Source organism: Malurus melanocephalus, unplaced genomic scaffold, assembly GCF_030028575.1.
Source record: "Malurus melanocephalus ecotype Western Australia unplaced genomic scaffold, MMel_1.1 scaffold_41, whole genome shotgun sequence".
Classification (NCBI taxonomy): Eukaryota; Metazoa; Chordata; class Aves; order Passeriformes; family Maluridae; genus Malurus; species Malurus melanocephalus.
This window is the reverse complement of record NW_026623273.1, coordinates 2928235-2948410: the sequence shown is the minus strand read 5'-3', so window position 1 is coordinate 2948410 and position 20176 is coordinate 2928235. Positions and strand designations below refer to the sequence as shown.

Here is a 20176-nt window from a genome sequence, read left to right as displayed (position 1 = left end):
TTTTATTTTTAAGAAGGAGAAAGAAGGTTGTGTGTGGAGGTAGCAGTAGTTAGTAATGGAATAAATTAATGGAATTAGAGAGATAGAAAAATTAGATCAGACCTGATCAAACAAGACTCAAAAGTTGTCAGATTTATCCCTATCTAGTAGATTTCCTAACAGTTTTAGGCCTGTGGTCAAAATTTATGTTTAAAACTAACAAGGAGGATATTGTACATGTTAACACAGATGTATTTGGCTAGTTTGAGTTTGAGATTGTAGCGAATAAAGCAACTATAGCATGCTTCAAGTCCTGTAGAAACTGGCAGAAGTTATAAGACTATTTGGTACAGCATCTTAGAATGAGCAGAATTACTATGATTTCAAAAATAAGTATATGCCCTTATTTTTGCAAGCATGAATAGTTTGAGAAGTACAAGAATTGCTGATGATAAAAATACTTGAGATAAACTGAATTTATTAAATTCAGAGTTACAGAATATTTTGTTCTCCACCTTTCAATGTTGCATTTTTTTTGTATTAGATATTTCTGCTCTGGAATATAAGCAAAATAAATATTTGTATTAATGAACAGAAAATATAAACCAGAGATCTTTATTTATTGTATGAGAGCTTCATGAGTTTGTCATAGCTAATAATATCTGTACTAATATCTGGTGATCAATAGTATAATCTTTCAGACATTACACAAGTTCAAAAAAWGATATGTATGTTATGCCTCTTTGTGGCTTTGCAATTGCTTGGGTAGGGGAGTAAAACTGGAATTTATTCAGAATAATGTCAAGAAAGTGAAAAGTAGTTACCAAAARTTTGCTTCATGTTAATGAGATTAAGGACTAKGAAACTATTTACAGAATCCAGAGCCATATGGAATAATATCATGGCATTATTCATTATGTCATTAATCATGATGTTATCTAGGGTAGCATCAAATTCAGTCAGTCCTCTTAAAATTAGGCTGTGTGTCTAGTCTGAATATCCAGTTCAGAGCATTTGGTATTCATATTGTCAAAGCCAAATGTGAAATCAGGGAATAAGGGTGATCTGTAATGGAATGATACCTTTGTGTCAATAGATGTGAAATATATTTATTTTTCAGAGGCATGTGCATGCCAATGGTTGGCAGAAATTGCAGGTAGGTCRTATTTCTGTTTACCTAATCTTATATGGCTGTTATTTGTTCTACCTTTCTACTTTACTTATAGTTCAGCTGGTGCCCTGAAAAARTAGGAATCAGCTGCTTTCTTACAGTCTGCTACTGTGACAACATGGTACTGATTTCAAATAGGTTCTATTTGAAACATAGAAGGTGATTTAGCAGTTTCATTTCTGGTTRTTAAGCTGCCATGCACTGAACTTTGATGTTGGAACTGCTCCTTTCTAAACTGACYTCCCTAGAAGAGGGAAGGATTAAAGGCTGATGTTTAGGAACTTCTTGCTGTTTGAGGCAAGTATGAAGTAACTTCTTTTTTAAAAAGAATCATGAATCTTCTGTAATAAAATAATTTATTTTCAACAGGCAAGAAAACCTGGGGTTTTGTGTTACATGGTAAATGAACAAAGAATAGTGTGTACTCTGTATGTCTTCATCCAGAGGAACGGAGTGCCTGCCACATCTATTGGCTTCTGTCAGTGTTGGCCTGGGAGAACTTGTTTACCTCATTCTTCATCCCAGKCTCCAAATGTTACAGATCACTGCATATGTAATTTATGGTATTATTTCACAGTCAGCTTACAACAAACACAGAAGTAATGTTCTTTGGTTGAACAGACTCTTGTCAGTGACTGTGTGTTCCCATCTCTAATTGGAACACAAGATGTTGTGTGCAGCTGGATCATCAAGCTGATCCAAATGGCTGTAAAATGACGCTGGTAACTTCCTTCTGAAGTGGTTTACATGTAGCATGCCCTGAGAGAGCCTTATTTGGCTTCTACTAAAGTTTTTTGCCACTGTAAGAGGTTTTATACAGTTAATTCCCTCGGATCATAGCAAAATTAAATCTACTAATTAGAGTATTTTATTAATCTATGTAGCACTTAGCATTAATTTTTTTTCTCTCTTTCTGGGATTTGTCTTGAGTAAAAAACAAAACAAAACAAAACAAAACAATAAACTAATCAATCAACATTCCTGAAAGGATCATGGAATGGAGAAGTAACAATGTGTACCTTGAGGTGTGCATAGAACAGGTGTCATGCCTTAGCCTAGTGAGCATTACTCTTGGAAGAAAMTTAGTTTAATCAGCTGCTCTGCTCTCTTGCCCGCCACTTCTTCACACTCTCTATGACACTGACTTTAAGTTGTGCTTACATGATGGCATCTTTAAGATGAACATAACTAGAAGGCTCATCTGTGGTAAAAGCCTCCCCACCCCTTTTCCAGCTCTAGAGCCAGATGTTCAGCCATACAAATCGATTCACTGCTCTTGCTAGGGCAAGAAGTCCATATTTATTGTATATTAAGTATGGAGGAGGGTGTGAATGGTCTGTATTGTTCCATTTGGCTTGCTGGAAGTCTGCTACCTGTGAGTGTGATTGCCAAGGGTACTCTATAAATGAGCCTATGCTCGACTAAATACACCATCTTTTGAAAAGCAAGAAATATAATCACCCTGATTTTGAAGATCTAATCTTGTCACAGGTAATTCCTCTGTTACAGTGCACAACTGTTCAAATGGCAAACTATGATAATGATAATCAAKGTTTTACCCTGCGAGATAAAAAATCCAAGACAGTTGACAAATTTTCTGATTCCTTTTGGGCATAACTTGCAAGCTAAGTGAAATTCTTTGTGCTTGCTTGAAGTTATTAACAATGTAAATATACTATGAACAAAAAGCATAACGTTTCTCACTTGGATAAATGATCTAGTCACGTGAATGATATACTCCGAAATCATATTGGCTCTTGATACCTTTTTGCCATGCCCATTGCAAGTTGTTTCAAACCAATCTTACTGGTTACATAGCAACACTGGTTGCTACTTAATGTTATTGCCAAACTTGCTACAGATGTAGCACTTCATTGGAGTCTGCTGATCTTAAGCGAGGACAGGCATTGGGGCTGACAACAGGGACCTTGAAGCCATTTGTGCTAGAGAGTTCGGCAGGATGCCACAGGGTGTCACCAATGCACTCAGCATAGTTCAGCTCTTAACCAGCACCTTTCATAGTAGTGATCTATGAATATGAAATGATTATGTTTACTGAAAATGCAAAACTCAAAAACCAGGGCAGGGAAATCGTCAGTGAGGATCTAGAGTATGGCTTCAWGCTGACTCCTGAAACAAACTATAGGGGTCTCTGATGAGATGCTGAAAAATGGTGAAACTGAGAGCAAGAAGCCCAAGAGCTTTGCAACAAGCAACTGTGTGCTTGTAAATGGAGGGAATCTGCTGCTCAGGCTTAGCAGGTTTCAGAGCTCCATCTAAATGTGTACAACCTGTTTTAAAACCAGGCCAATATACTTCACTAAATCCAGGGGAAAGCTGAAAGAAAACATGATGCTCTAATACTAATGGACTCAAGGGGAGCTTTTAAAAAGATGGAGGAGTGAATTGTAGGAGTTAATTTTAAATCACCTTCCCAAAAAATTAACAGGAAAAAAATCATTTTTGCTATATAKTCTGTGTGAAAGTTGTTACATTCGTTACTAGCTCTGTTAATTTACTTGTGACTGAGAAAAGAAATGTCACAATGGAGGTCTGCTTGCTCTTAGATGTGCARATTTTGGACTGTTGAGAATATTAGCTAAGCCACTGATGAGCTGCCTGCTGTAAGGGGGAAGCTGTTCTGGACTCCAGACAGCTGCTCGTCCCGCAGTTGGACGGACTAGAAGTATTAGACAAAGCAGTTAGCACCCAAATCAGTTGGAGGAAGGATTGGCACTTGGTTTTTGTCAGTGCATGCATGGAATTGTCTCCCTTGTCAGWAGATGATTAAGTAATTACAAAGGTTTAGATTGCATGCATGAATTTGCATGCTAGGTTCTTGTAGACAAGAAATGGCACTTTCCAATTAGGCTCCACACCCATGAAATAGGTGGCAAAGTCCAAGTTTCAAAGAGGAAACCAGAGTTACAGGTGAAACCTGCCAACCAGGCAAGTGTTGCCTTTCTTCATTTATAGCTCAGGCAGCTTGGCCTTGTAGTCCAATTGTACAGCACCAGCGAGGTGTGGGATAGGGCGTGTGCATGTGATCTGTTTACTGTGTACAATCTCTGCAGAAGATTACCTGCATAATCTTATTAAGGTTCTGTATTTGTTTTTATATATTGCATATTGAACAGAAAGAATAAAATTGCTTCACTAGCAGTTTTACAAAGYCTTCCTTGGTTTTGTCTTTACAGTACATTCATTTGCTCTTGAGGTTTGTTTGAAAGAACCCTGTGCAGCTTATTAATGTAACGATGCATTGCAGAATCCAGAAAAGCCTGTTACAGTAGTGCTACCAAACATGAACTGACTTGTCGTGTGACAGCTGCTCAGGATTCCTCTTTGCAGTTTCTTGTTTCAATACCCACTTTTGCTGTGTTTACCCTCATAGCACTATTGATATGGAGTGTAAAAAAACGCATTGTTTTCAGTTTGACCAGAAGGTGTATGGAGAAAGACTTTCCTGTTCTGTTGCATTCTTGCATCAGAAAATTGCTGGCAAAGTAAGGAGTCAGAGGGTACTGTCATTTTCTGAACAGGAATTTATACCATTCTGCGTAAATATCAATACACAAACATATGGAACGTGTGCAGCTATGTCTGCAAATACCTGCTGAATAGGSATTTTGGTTTTCCTCACTCCTGCTGTAAAGGAATGATAAGTCACTTATCCTTCTCCAGRACTATTTGACATACTGACTGTCACTGTCAAAGGTTATTGCAGTTGTTTAAACAATATTAACACCAGTTACTAAATGAGCAATATAAAAACATGAATAGAAGTGCCAAGGATCATGCTGAGTAACAGATTTTGTGGTTCTATTTAAAGAAAAATGACATCTTAATTTTAAGTGCTGCATAATTAGACCTTGAAAGTATTGTGGTTTTGAATTGAGGTGCAGCATTTGCAGTGGTCAAAAAGTTTGAAGTTTTGCCATTTTTTGAAGACTACCAAATTGAAGTAACTATATAACTGTTGATTTAACTGCTGATATTCCAGTGGCTGCTTCTCAAGTGCTCCCAAGGTTAATAACTTGTTGCAGTAACTTTAATTCTCAAATTTTGTCCAAGTATAGAATGTTCAGTGGCTTCTAAGAACTTCTCATAGTTACTTATTCTGTAATAATGATATGGTAATGTGGCAAAATATAGGTACTTCTGTACAGTTTATTTGAAWGTAGGGCATTCTACCTCAAATATGAACCAGGTTAAAAAAAAAAACAAAAAAAAGCAAAAAAAAAACAAAAAAAAGCAAACCAACCAAAAAAAACCAAAACTGGACAAGCATGAAACCAACAGAAAAATCCCCTAAGCTTGTTTTTCAGAGTATGGGAGACTCCTCATCTAGTTAGTGGTTTTTTTGGTTTGCTTGTTTTGGGTTTTTTAGTTTTACTTTAAATTTTAACTTTTAAAAAAATACTCTTAATTTGATGATCAGATTATTAGATTATCAGAGCAGTATTCTACCACAGTATTTACTGCAAGAAAAATATTTAAGGATTTATTATTGTCAGCTCAAGAGGTCCTTCAGGGAAAAAAAAACTGTTTCASCCAAAGGGGTGTTTGTTCTTCCTTATGGTGCAGCTAAACTATCCTTTTATAGTTTGRTATCCCTCTTTAATTTAAGCTTAGGAGTATAAAGGGGAAATTGGCAGAGATTCCTAAGAGCTCCAAGTGTTGCATTTTTCCAAAAAAACCTTGGCTCTCACTTCTCTCATTCGCTTTACCTTTCTATAACAATCTAGAAAATGGCTTTCAGGGTTTGGGAGATTTTGTTATTGTTTGTTTTCCAATTTAATTTTGCCAAATTTAATTATGTTTGAACTTTCACTTGTCAAATGTCTGCTGACTTTTAACATGTATATTTTTAATTAGATTTTCAAATATTATTTTTCCTTTGTAAGGTCCTTCCTTTCACTTGTAAGCTGAGTATTTAGGTTCTCATGGCTTGCTAGTGTGATCCTTCATCATGCAGGTAGTAACCCTTTCATCTTCCCTAGTTAATTATATATCCTCTAAGTGCTATGAGTRGCTATATATCCTCCAAGTGCTATGATCCTTAAAATTCTTGAATGTATKGCACAGACCTTGTAAGTATTTTCATTTTCTCATCATATTTATAGTTATTTAATGCCTTTAGGTCAGTATCRTAAATTTTATATCCTCCATTTGTTTTCCCTGTAGCACTCTGCTCTCACAGGAATAAGGGCATACCATGAAATAATCTTTCAATTTTCTTTGACTTTCCATCCCATATCAAGGGAATCCGGTTCATTGCACTCTATCAAAGATGAGTTGCAAGTGCTCGCAAATGAACAATAAGAAAAATACTGTAGTATAATAATCAAAAGTATTGAAACACCAACTTTTTGTTTCAGAACTGGGACCTATTAACATGTTGGAGGAAAGTTTAGTCTGTGTGTTCTAACTGCTGCGTACCTAAATGAGTTTCCCTTCTCTGTGACTCTATAYGCAGTTTTAATGCCTCTCTAACTGAATTTTCCTACCAAGTTCTTGTCTTCCGAAACAAAAGTAAATTGCTAAATTTTAATTAGCTAAAATCTGGGTCAAATATAAAGGAATTAAAGAAAAGAATAATCTAGAAACTAAGTTCTTTACCTCAGAGTCCTGGTTGTCTTTCCTGTTCAGGTAAATCTGAACTCTGCTAACTCTCTGATGGCTTCTTTGGGTAATATTATTTCACTTTATTGGTGTGCTGACTCTGACATCTTACACTTGGTAGTAGTATAAGTAAGCTGGTGTTATACAGTRTATATAATGATTAACCTGTGGTAGCTCCAGAATGTCTACCTGCTGACTTGTTTGGGGCACCAAGGGCTCAAAACTCTCCTCATTTGTAAATGCTTTTGAATTTGGAAAGCACTTTGACGCACGTTTACTGCTGTCATGTGATTTACTTCACTGAACAAAACAAGATATTAAAAAATTCTTGATCATTTTAGAGACTTGCTGCACACTGGCTTCTTGGTTGTAGTTCTTATTGTTCAAAGAGCTTTAGGACATCTTGAAACAAAGGTTGTCCTTTCTAAGCTACTCCAGAACAAATTATTTTATCAACCCTTTCAATCATGTTTGGAGGTTTTCTATGCCCAAATAAGATACTTACAGTCCAAAGCATGTGAACTTTGCATTTTTTTTTTTTTTTTAAATTGGTTTTACATACTCTGTAGCACCTGATAAGGAAAACTTAGTTCATAAACTAATTTATGTGAGTCGAATAACCACTTTTGCATAATAGATGTTTCAAGGAGGTATTAATACTCATCATATACCTACTGCATGCACTTGGCCCCCTTCCTTCAGTATGCAAGTAAGAACACTGTTGGGATCCCAAACAATGCAAACACCATGCAAAATAAGTGCTGGATGGGTATATAACAGGTACTCAACACTGAACACCTTGATAAATTCTGTGGTGCACACTATTACTTTAAAGGAAGATAATTTATTGAACTGAAGGGAATAAAGTTTCTTTAGACAAGTTTTTCTATGCTTACAGAAATTTTGTCATGAAAGGAAATGTGACTCAAGGAATTTATTTGTCTATATGAAATTTAGATAGAACCAAGGTTCAGAAATTCAGTCCTGTGAAACTTTTCCACTAGTGCTTAATCCTGGAAGAATATAAACTGTGCTATTACTTCGGTTTCAGTTCATTATGCTTCTGTAATTTGTAGCTTTTTTTTTTTTTTCACTTGTGACTGTCCTAGATTTAATTAACTTGCTAAATATGATGAATAACTGGAAAAAAAGCCAACTGAAAACCTCCATGACAATGAAGGTATCCCCACCACACTTCACGGGCATCTGCAAGGTTTGCCTGCCATGTGAACAGCAAGTACAGGTACATCACCGTTTAAAACACTTACATAAGGGAGTGGCATGCCACAGACCAAGGACCAGCACCAGCAAGACTGGACCAGTGCTTGAATAAAATGGACAGGGTGTGCAAAAACACTTTGTGGACCAGYAGCACACTTAGAAGACCTTGTTTTCCTTGTAACTTATCCTTCCGCATGTTGATTACGGCAATGGCAAATTACAGTGAGGCTGGCAACTGCGTTGGAAACAGCCTGGAAACAAGACAAGGGTCAGCGTGACCTGCCAGAAGTGTGACCTCCTGTCGTGTGAGGGAGGAAAATGTCTCTTTTCGTGCCTCTAAACTGCTTATCGCTTTGTTCTGTGAATCTTTGTGTTCCATTGGGCATTGTTAGAGCATGCACTGATCACTCGGGGTATTTTTAGAAAGCGCAAATACTAGCAGAGTCATGCTTTGAATTTTCCTTCTAGCAGCAGCAGAAGGGCCAGCAGTTCAYATCACGTGGCTGCTGCTTCAACAAGTAAAGATCTATTCTAGTAACATTTTCCCACCCAAACATAGCATCCAAGAGCTCTGTGGAGACTATGTGCTTACTGGAGTCTGGGTCACCCYGAGGACTATGCACCGGGCACTTAACCGCTCAAAGCCTCTGCCCTTGACTTAATTCTCATTATGCAGAGTCCTTGGTCACAAAGTGTCAGCACAGAAATTTAAGCCACTTTAGCTTCACGGGGGAAGCAGCTGAGATGGCACTTTTGAGTTTTCCATCTGCGGAAATCGCAGAAAGGAAAACAGAAAAAGCTGTTGTTTTCTAAAATGATTGTAACACTGTAACAGCTGATTGTAACACTGTAATCAGGTGTGTAACGCTGATTGACACGCTTTGCCCACCTTTGCTTTGTGTTTTGCGCGGGTTCTGATGGCTTTTATGAACAAAGCCGCTGACGATGGAGCGGGGATATCAGTGCAAGCTACATGAGTGTGGGCTGCTCCTTCCCGCGGGACAGCGCCCGGGACGGGCTCCTTGGGCTCGGCAGTGGCGGGGTGGCTGGACAGCTCTCCCGGGTCCGGCCGGAGCCGGTGGCCGAGGGGATCCGTGTGCCGCTCACCCTCCGGCCCCCTGCAGTCGGCGGCCCCGCCTCGGGCGCACCGACGTCAGCGCACGTCAGGGCCGAGCCCCTCGCCCTCCCTCCGTCCGCGGGATCTGCCGTCCCGCCGCTCCCGCTCCCCTCGTCCCGCCTTGGGCTCCCGCAGCCGCCGCCCCCGCCCGGCCCAGCCCGCGACCCCGCTCCGCTCCCCGAGAGCYGCACAGCGCGAAGATGGCGGCGTTCAAATTCCTCCTGCCGCCCCTCGGCCGCCGCATCCTCCTCCCCGCCGCTCGCAGGGCTGAGGTAAGGGAGAGGGGCGGCGGGGCAGGCGGGTCCGAGCGCCTCCGCCTCTCCCTGCCCGCGGGCGACCTTGGCGGGGACCCCGCTCGCCGCCGCCCGCGCCGGGATCGCCGTGTGCCGCGGGAGGTGGCCGAGCCCCGGGGTGGACGGCCGCCCCGCGGCCCCGGAGGAGGCGCTTCCCGCCCCGAGGGGAAGAGATGGCTTTGTTCTTGAGGGGTTTGTCCCGCGGGAGCCCCGCGGGCGGTGGGGAGGAGAAGGAAGGGCAGAGCCCCGCCGCGCCGCAGGCCCGGGCCCGGCGGCGGGTGGGGATGCGGTGACCTTGAGAGGTTGGCACGGAGGTTTGGCTTTGAGGTTTTTTGGTCTTGTTTATATATATATATATATATATATAATTTTTTTTTTTAAATTTATTTCCCCATCATTTCAAAAGGTAGGTCAGTTACAGTGTGTTACTGTGTATTCCCATGTGGCTCTTACCGCCTCCTGACCCGGAGGTGGGCAGCAGGTGTGCGCAGCTCTGGCAGCCCCGCCATCTACTGCCATCCATAAAAGTGTGGTGAGCAGCCGTGCAGCTTCCTCACTCGCTTGTTTGCCCTTCCTGTGGAAACCTTTCCGAATGGTTMTTCCTTCTGCCAAACCTCAAGGATTTAATGGTTTCCAACCTACATATAACCAAAAAATAACAAAGTTATTTTTTGTCTCGTCAGCCAGAAGTGTCTCTGTGGCTTTTCTTAATTTATTTGAGTTGAAAAAGCTCACCTTCTCATGCCTGTGTTTACTAGTCCTGATATCCTTATGGACAAGTCTTAGCACTTTCAGGTTTTGTTTCACTAAGTCATATTTTTGTTTTTCTACATAATTTGCTTTAATTGTGTTGATCATTCTAGGAGCTCATCTGTCTTACATTACTTGGTTAAATCTGCCAGAATTGCTGCCAGTTTCTGAGGCCTTTGCTGCCTCAGTGTGCAGGAAAAGAGGTGATCTCTTGATGCCTCAGGTCCCTGAAAGCTCATTGCTCTCAAAAAACAGGGTGGGTAGGAAAGGGACTGAGAGTAACATATTTAGGATAGAAGGGCAGATATGGTCATTAGAGGCATACAACCTGCAAATGCATGCTTGTGTAACACATGCTGCTCTGTTCACCACTGTTGCATACAGTTGGGAAGATTAAAGAAAATCTGGGCTCTGTAATACTTTGCTATGCGTGGGTACAGGGAYACAGCAGAGGCCTGGCCTCTGTCCAGCCCTGGCTCTTGAGCCTTCTTGCAGCCCTGTTGTACTGTTATTCCCAAGGTGCCACCAMCTAATACTCCTCCRGACCTGCTCTGACAGGTCCATGTCTTTCCTSTTCGGAGGACCCCAGAGCTGGATGCAATRCTCCAGGTGGATCTCACCAGAGCTGAGCAGAACAGAAGGGCAGAATCYCCTCTCTCCCCTGCTGCCCATGGTGCTTCGCATGCCACATTTGGCTCTCTGGGCTATAAGTGCCCCTGGCCCRGGCATGTCCAGCCTCTCACCCACCAACACCCCCAAGTGTTTCTGCTCAGGGCTGCTGTCAATGAGTTYTTCTCCCAGTCTGTATTCAGGCTTGGGATTTCCCTGATGTAGATGGAGCACCTTGCATTTGGCCTTGTGGAACCCTGTAAGATTCACAARGGTCAACTTCTTGAGCATGTCCAGGTCCCTCTGGATGGCATCCCCTCCCTCWGGGTATCAGCTGCCCTGCTTAGCTTGGTGTCACCTAAAACCTCGCTGAGGGTCCACTTGATCTCTCTTTGCCATTGATGAAGATATTAAACAGCCTTAGTTCCAGTACACACCCCTGTATCACCAATATCCATCAGCATTCCAAGCCATTGGTCACTCCCCTCTGGATGTGGCCCTCCAGCCAACATCCCATCACCAAATCCATGCAATCAAATCCATCTCTCTCCAAATTAGAGRCAAGAATGTTGTGGGGCACCATGTCAAAGGCTTTACAGAAGTGCAGATGAATCTGTAGATCTCCCCTGTCCACTGATGTGGTCACTCCATCGCACAAAGCCACTTAATGATCAGGCAGGACTCGCACATCCTGATCAGGCAGGACTTGCCCTCAGTGAAGCTGTGCTGGCTGTCCCAAATCACCTCCCTGTGCTTCATGTGCCTTAGCACAGCTTCCAGGAAGTTCTGTTCCATGATCTTCCCAGGCACAGAGGTGAGGCTGACAGGTCAGTAGTTCTTGAGSTCCCCCTTTTAACCCTTTTTAAAGATGGGCACAATGTTTCCCTCGGGGAAGTCTCTTGGGTCTGCACCTGACTCTGTGACTTTTCAAATRCCATGGATCAGTGGAGAAACATTCATGGGATAATTTGGCCTGCAGAAGACTGTTGGAGTTTTTCTCTCATGTGACATTGTTTCTTATGACCCACATACTGATCTTTTATTGAGCCTATCAAAGCAGGGGAATAACAGTGTTTCCACTGGGAAGGAGGTAACCTGCCATTCAGAAAGGTTTCCTTAATATTTATTAAAACTCTTGCAGCTTTAGTTTTATAAAGAGGAAAGCTTGTGTAAACTTGAAACTGAGCCAAAAATTGTTGCCCTTGTTGTAATTGTAGGTAAGTCTTAAGGTAGCTCTTCAGGGAAGAATTGGACTRTTATCTTTWAAATGAGTAGATTACCTTGTTTATRTATTATTTATTCTCCCTCTTTCACAGTATATTTTTTTTTCACTTTTGCTATCAAACTACAAATTGAAAYACCAGTAGGCAGTACTCTAGCTTCCAGATTTTCTGAATTAATTGAGACTATTTCAACATAGTGACTTAAGTGTCAATTTTTTTTTCTGGTGCCTGAACAAATACTTGAGTAGTATTAATGCATTATATTAATGGTAAATAACATTAATGGTAAAGAGAAAAAAAGTTATCTGTGGCATAAGAGCATAGTGATACATACATCAGTTATGATGACTACCGGATAACGGCTTTGCCCTGTGATGGCATGGGTTTGGGGGGGGAGGGGGGGAGGATGGGAGGATTTGCATTGATTTCCCTGGGGGTTTTTTTCTGGTGCCTGAACAAATACTTGAGTAGTATTAATGCATTATATTAATGGTAAATAACATTAATGGTAAAGAGAAAAAAAGTTATCTGTGACATAAGAACATAGTGCTACATACATCAGTTATGATGACTACCGGATAACGGCTTTGCCCTGTGATGGCATGGGTTGGGGGGGGGAGGGGGGGAGGATGGGAGGATTTGCATTGATTTCCCTCTTGCTATCCACATTTCATGCATTTTTGGTGTCATGTTGAAGAACAGCCCAGAATCAAGAACATGAGGAGCTTTAAGGCTGAGTTTGAAGGCTGTAAGGCTGCACGGGGAAGCTGGGGGAGGGTTTGCTCTGTGGAAGGGAGTCCCTGCTTATCACACTGCCTSTACAGTGCTGTCCTTCATCCTGCTCCTTGGCTTCCACTCAAATTTTGTGGTAGTGTTGTGTTTCTGCTTAAACGACCTCTGTTTATGTTTAGGGTCTGGATGTCTTTGAAGCTCATGTAACAATATAAGATTTAASAAGTCTGTGGATGGCTCTGACTTGTGCTGGGGAATTGCATTTGTAAACCYCTTCTCAGAAAGTCACAATTTGTCAGTAATTCAGGATGGAATTCTCTTGTTTTGTAGACCTGGACTGTACTTCCTTTCCTCCCCCTGCCATGTTTAGTATTTACAGTAACATTAGCTTTTTTAATGTATTTCCCCCTCTATTTAGCCAGAGGCATGGTCTTTGTCACAGAGGTATTGTATAATGCCTTTTGTTGATTCACKTGCTTCTTTTATTGTTGTTGCAGATTTGTGGATGCTATTTTTCTACCAGCTGTCATCGCAACACCAAATTTTACACTGATCCGGTTGAAGCCGTAAAAGATATACCCAATGGGGCAACTATACTTGTTGGGGGTAAATATTTAAATTCTTYATGGATGCAATCATGTTATGTTGATAAAATACTTTTTACTCTTTTATCATGTTTCTATTACTATTAACTAATTTGAGAATCCGTGGAATTGCATGATTTTTTAAACAAGTGGTTTCCTACTCTGCTCCTGAGGGGCATCCTCTTTCAGTGAGAAATCCAGGTTGYGTCATAGGAAAGGGGAAATAGCCTCATAAAAACAATTAGGTTTCTTTTCGTCACTAGCAGAAATTGGACTCTTCTTGCTTGAACCCAGAAAGTGAGCTTGGGATTTTTCAAGATAGCATTGCTATTTCACATGTTGAAGAAATACAATTTGGTTTGATTTTTTAACGTTAGCATTCTCTATATCCTTTGCATTTTCTATATCCTTTGTCTGTTTAATTTCTGGGTCTCTGTCACCTTGAATGAATTGCTTAACCTATTTCTGTGTTAGGAAGTGAAGATAATACTTATCTATGTTACACTTAATGCTTATGTGTGGCAYTTCCAGAAGAGTCAAGGAATCCTAACAATTTTCACTGTGACTTGAGCTTTTGGATATTCTGGATGGTTTCCACAATTTCTTGCTGTTCAATCTGMATTAAAAGAAATTGACTTATCTATCTTAGATTGTTTTAATATTGCAGAAGTAATGAGTGCAACATTGTAAAACATGGGAAACTTCAATGGAAATAYGTAATGAGGCAAAATTCCTTCTGAAGGAATTTTGTGTGTTTGTTTTTGTTGTTGCTTGAAGAAAAGGAGATCTGATTCCATGATTCTGTGAAAAGGTAGTGCTTGTAGAGAAACATGGTATTTCATTTTAGGTGTACTGGATTCTCTCATAGTAGGTGGCAGTGTGAGGCACTTGTGCCTTGGTGGGGATCTGGGTTACTATGCTTCCAGTTAGATATCTTCCCAAGGGTGTTCAGATTCCCAGATTTTTATCACCTAATTACAGGCTAAGCTGTATGGGRTGTGCAGCAAAGATATGAAGGTTAAGTGGATTGAAAGGGGAGGATGAATAACGAATACAGGGCTGAGGACACACATCAGGAGRGCCAAAGCCCTGGAGAGCTTCCCTAAAGGCCATTTGTGTGTGAGCAGATATCTGATGAATAAACAGCTTTATCCAAACTGGGAAGGGTCTGATGAGGGGGAGATTGCAGTACTGGGGGCAACCCTTTCAGAGATGTTGATTTATTTAGTCCACTAGAGATCTTGTCGACTCAGAAAAGATTTTTAATTCCCTGAACTTCTGAACAATTGATGTTCTTTCAAATGCTTGTTAMATAATCAACTTAATTTTATTTTTTGTAGGTTTTGGATTGTGTGGAATTCCTGAAAACCTCATTGGGGGTTTACTGAAGACTGGAGTAAAGGGAATAACWGCAGTCAGTAACAATGCTGGGTAGGTATTCATATGTCTGTGGTTTAATAAGTACAGTCTAAAGATTCTAATCATGTGAAAGTGCTGATATATACAAAAAAACCCCTTTATTTTTACCATCATAATTTTCATATTAACCAGACAGCTTTGCTTGAAAGTGTTATTTYTGGAAGGAGCCCAGGAAGTACAGTACTGTATGAATACCCAACTTTGTCAGGGACCACTTGTGCTGTAGAGAGTTGCATTTATGTTATTATAAATATTTATGTACATTTAACTGGTTGACTGTAACTGGAAATTCTAACTTAAATGCTTTAAATATAGTATGAGTGAATTTGTGTGTGTCTTTGTGAAGTTCCAAATAAGGATATATTTTTTAAACTTAGTTTAGTGCTTTCTAACCCTCTTGCTGTATTCCTGTTACTTTAAAAAAATCCTAAATAACACAAAAGCAGTGGAGAATATGGATGATGAAAGAATGGAGAGCCCCTTTGATGCGTGAAATTTTTTGTTTTTTCATTAAATGTTTGCCCCTTAAGAAATTAATATGAAGTTGACAAAGAGAATATTTGTTTCACATATACTTCCTCAGCTTGTCATTCAGAATAATTTTCACACAAGCTGTTCACTGCAGCAAATTCCACAGTACCTAATGGTGTCCCTATAAAGAAATAACTACAGCCACTTCTATAGAAGTGAATTGATAAAATATAAATTGAATTATATAAAAGTATAATATGCAGAATATGAATTGCACATTCATTTGATGACAGATAATTTGTATTGTTATTTGGTACATACACAGTCAAGCTCCTTAGAATCATGTGAGAAACAATTTCTGCTGGATGATAAAAAGGAGAGAGAAAAAGACAGAAAAAATACAGAGTGGAAAGATGAAGCACTAGAATAGAGATCATTAACTTTCTTTTTATTTTTTACTAACTCACATATATATGCAGMTAGAGAGATTGCACAGATGTTCCTGAGGAGGAGGTGAATGTTTGAATATGAGAAAAAGTGGAAAGAGGAGCACTGTGGAACAGGATGGAAAACATTTTGTATTGTATTTTGAATATAGTTGGTGATATTATAGGATAGAATTAATCTTTATTGAAATAACATRACCTTTCCTGAAAGTTCTTTGTATTTTGAGGCTTAAGTGATTTCTGTAAAACTTTTGTTTACTGGTAGAAAAGCAAAATTTAATTCCTGTTTTCTTGAAACTGATTTCCATGAATATTCATGAAAACCTGGAGAGTTCCTCACAGAGCAGTGTAACAGTTTGAAAATGCTCAAGGCTATCTAGGGGGTTTTTTTTAAGTATACTTTGTAAAAACACAAGTTTTACTCTCCTTTTGAACAATATGATTTATTTTGAAAATTAATTAAAAATAAAATAAAATAATATTTTTTTATTTACTGTATTACTACTGTGTGGGACTTAGTCTGCTATAGTTTGGTAATGTTTGGGAACCAGATTAAAACACAGCTGTTGTCAGAATTAGAGTCAGAAGTCTCATCATAACAATTGATACCATTTCCAATCTCCTAATTAGCATGTCAAAAAGCATGCTTTTCTAATACCACRTATCTTCTTAGCATCTTCTAATACCATGTCTAAAATTAAAGTAGAATTATCAAGTTTTGCAACACTAATAAATACCTTTACAACCGAAGTAGCACAGCATTCATATATCCTGCAGCAGTTGTATTCAAAGGGTGAATTGTTCCTGTAATCTTGAGGTGTCAGGCACTTTRTAGGATAAGCAATCTGCCCCTTTCAAATGGCCATACTGTTTAGCGTGCTTTTCTTTGGTGACCTTGTGCTGCAGTTGATGCCTGGCTGTGTTTCAGTTTCTCGATGGCAGCTGCCTCCTGTTTTCCAGTGCTTCCAGCAAATAGGAGGTAAYTGGCTGTGGTCAGGTTTTGTCATCCTGTAGAGGGGTTAGCAGGCAGCTGGTAACTGGAGCAGGGAAGGAGCCAAGAACACAGACAGACAGCYTATTCTGGAGCGCAGTGCGGCTGCATGGATTAAGTCACATGCCTTTCAATATGCGAGAACCATGGAATGTGTTGCAGAGCTATCTGTTTATTACTAAAATAGCAGCAATGGAGACAGTGACTTGCTTACAGCTAAGGGAAAGCAGTAATTAGGAAGTCCTAAAGCGCTCTTGCCAACTTTTTTAGCTGGAAACAAGATTCAGCAAAGCCTAGAAATGCTTGGCAGGGTCTAGAAACAACTTTAAAGGAATAGGATGTTCACAAGTTCACATCCTACTTAGTGTTCTGTGCTGCACATAATTAGGAGGAGATTCCTCCTGCATAAACTTGTTTCAATCATGTAATTGCTGGCAGGTGAAGTTCTGGTTTTGGCCTTTTTAAGGCTTTTCAGTGACACATTTAGCAGTAGAGTATGGGGTGCTGCTGTGCACTATGCTCCTGCTCGTGCTGTGTGCTAGCTACTGAAACAGCACCTTYAAGAGCAGTTATTCTTTTGCCAAGCCAAACAAGGCAAAGTGTTTGAAAGTGAAGCAGTTCAAATATCCAGTRACTTTGGTATTTACACAGCTTACTGAAGGGAAAACTGAAGCTTGTGAACCAGGGCAATAGTGAAAGATAACAATGATAGATAATTGTGTTTCTAAAATACAGCTTCTCACAGCTCTGCTTGTAACTTGTTTTACTTATATTGTTGATACTTTAAAAACTTTCTTTGCACTCTCTTTTTGTAAGCCCTTTAAATTGAGAGTATTCTGTCTCAGTAAGTTACCAAAATCCATTTTATTAAAGATTTTCTTTCTTCTTGTTTAAATTTTGTTCATTCCACATTTGCCAATATTAAAATTAATAGAACTATATAAAATTATAGACAAAAATGAATGAATAAATAAATAAATAAACACTAATTTTAAACAGTGATTCACTAAATTCCTGACATAATTGTGATTAGTATACAGCACCTTCTTGGCTGTTTTTTCATCTGCATGTAACTTCATGGTATGTTGTTGCATACTAATTTCAAGTTACTTGGGACTTGGATATTTCAGGTCAGCCTATGCTAAGAATTCCCTAATGCAGGCACTCAGACATGTTATTTCAGGATCTGTGTTGCAGCAAAAACTGTTTTCTTGTCATCATAGCCAAATATTTAAAATGAAAGTATAAAAAATGTGCACTAAATAATTATTTTAAATTAATTGTGCTTAATGAAATTGAGAAATAATTTTAGCTAAAATCACATTCTGAAATTAACATTTTCATTGTATCTATCTCCTCAATAGGCTGCATTTGTACAGACTGAGAATGAAGCCCCCTTACTTGTGATAACTGTATGTGTGGTCTGATTGTTTTATCAAATCTGGGCTTTTCTGCTTTTGAGACTTAAAAGTGCATTCTTTTTGAATGCAGTAGTGTTGAATAAAAGGTTTTCACTTACAGTAAAAACAGAGAAGTCGCAGTTAAGATCTTAATTTCTTATCACCTAGGTGATCATCTGAAAGGAGATTGACAGCATCTGTCAGATTATCACTGGTTCAGACTGTGCTCTTATAAGGCATTACCAGTTTTGTTGAACATTTGGTTTCTGTACTCTTTTTGAAGGTCATTTAATGTTACAATATTATACATTAGGAAGGAGAAGCTGACTCTGAAATAAGCATTTGGGCTTTTGATCATGATGCCTGAATGCCATTACTTAGCTCTGTTAAGYATAATACCCTTGTTTTCCTAATGGGCTGGACTATTTGTGGTTCCCAAATCTCTGTAAGGCACTACTCTATGGGATCAGATGCACAGGTAAACTTGCTGCCCCCCATCTGGTAAAACACAAAACGTATTTTTATGTTCTTAGCAATTCAGTATTTTGAATTTAAGACAGGTTTGATAAATATTTTGTACGTTAAAGGTTATCTCATTTTTCAGTCATTGCTTTGAATGGTATGTTTCTGTTAAAATCAAAATGTGTCTGCCATGGATTCCCTGGTTTCTTTCCTTGCATGTAACTCATGTGACCTAATTCCACCATTATTGTTACTAAAATAGGTATCTATCTTTCTGTCTTTATATTACTAGCTCTTATYAAAAACATTAAAATGTAAATATATATGTGAAAATACCCCATTGTGTGGAAATTGTATACTAAGTTCACAGAAGGCTGCGAAGTTTTCCAGATAGTATTAGCTAACAAGTGTTTTTTTTTATGGAACTCATTTGACAATCTCTTGATTCAGAAAGGTGAAATGTAAGTAAGTGAAAACATCTGAGGGACTGGCAAGGAGGCTTGTATGTACACAAAGATGGGGTCAATGTGGTGCTCAGAGTCTCTTACATTGTGTGTACCATTTTTGTATATGCATAAGAAATCCTTCAAACATTCCAAATTAAATACACTTTCAGAAATGAAAAATAAGGWCACCAGTGACAGCTACCTCTCTTGATAAAGAGAGAAGGGTGGATTATGTAAAATCCTGCACATGGCAAGTTGCCAAGATCAAGAGATAAGGTATATATTTTCAATGAATTTTATTATTTGAAGAAGTTTACTTTTTAAAAAAAAATTGTCTGCATTCTTTATAAAGACTCCAATCAGATGTTTTATTACAGCTGTTAAATTGGTGACATTGTGTGAACTGCAAATCCCTGAAAATCTGCCTAGGTCATCTRGCTAATTTTAGCATGGAGGTTATTTAGGATTTTGGCAGAGCAAATYGTACTAACTTTGTACTGTGTGAAACTATTGAGAAATCAGCTGTGGAGATAACTTTCTGGTTGTGATTACAAATGAGGAAAAAATAGGTGTAGGACTCATCATATATGAGGAATTGGTAATAAAAAGGTGACAGCGAAAGTAAAACCTATCTTTCAGCTAGGTAACTTTTGAAGTATGATGCATCCATGATGAAATGAAAATATGTATCAGATGACCTCTATACCATATAACTTCTCTGTGAGGGAAAAATATGGTTCATTTTAGAAGTTCTGAATAAAATTGTTTTACTTGTTGCATTTAAAAACCCAGTATGCCATTTCATAAGAGAAAGGAATGTGGAAAGAGGAGCTCTTGATGCTGATGTAGCAATGCAATGTACAGTATTTGTCCTCTTCAGAAAATATCTGCCTTTTATGCACTTGGCCTATATGCCCTCACCCATAAATCTCATAGAACAGCATAGTTTTTGGAGGAGGATGGTGGAGGTAGAATATGACCATTTTGCTGTGAGACTCGAGATTAAGTTATGAGAGCAGAGAGGACAGAGTTCCCATGAGAGGACTTCAGTAGCAGAGGGAAAAGGGCGCAGTACAGTCACTGCAGAGAAGGACTGGAGGGAGATTAAGGATCAGGCATGCCAGTTTGCACACAGGGCTTTGTGATCCCTTCCCTTCCCTTCCCTTCCCTTCCCTTCCCTTCCCTTCCCTTCCCTTCCCTTCCCTTCCCTTCCCTTCCCTTCCCTTCCCTTCCCTTC

The 20176-nt window shown here is 39.4% G+C and overlaps 1 protein-coding gene across 1 annotated transcript in view; it reads left to right on the top strand.

Annotated features, from left to right (window-relative positions):
- Positions 1-9149: 9149 nt before the first annotated feature.
- OXCT1 (3-oxoacid CoA-transferase 1) overlaps positions 9150-20176 on the top strand; it is an 84297-nt gene continuing 73270 nt past the window's right edge. Inside the window, exons 1-3 of the mRNA XM_057364718.1 lie at positions 9150-9385; positions 13218-13326; positions 14645-14735. Of these exons, the coding sequence (XP_057220701.1) occupies positions 9314-9385; positions 13218-13326; positions 14645-14735 (272 nt within the window). The 5' untranslated portion in view covers positions 9150-9313. The remainder of the gene's footprint in view (positions 9386-13217; positions 13327-14644; positions 14736-20176) is intronic.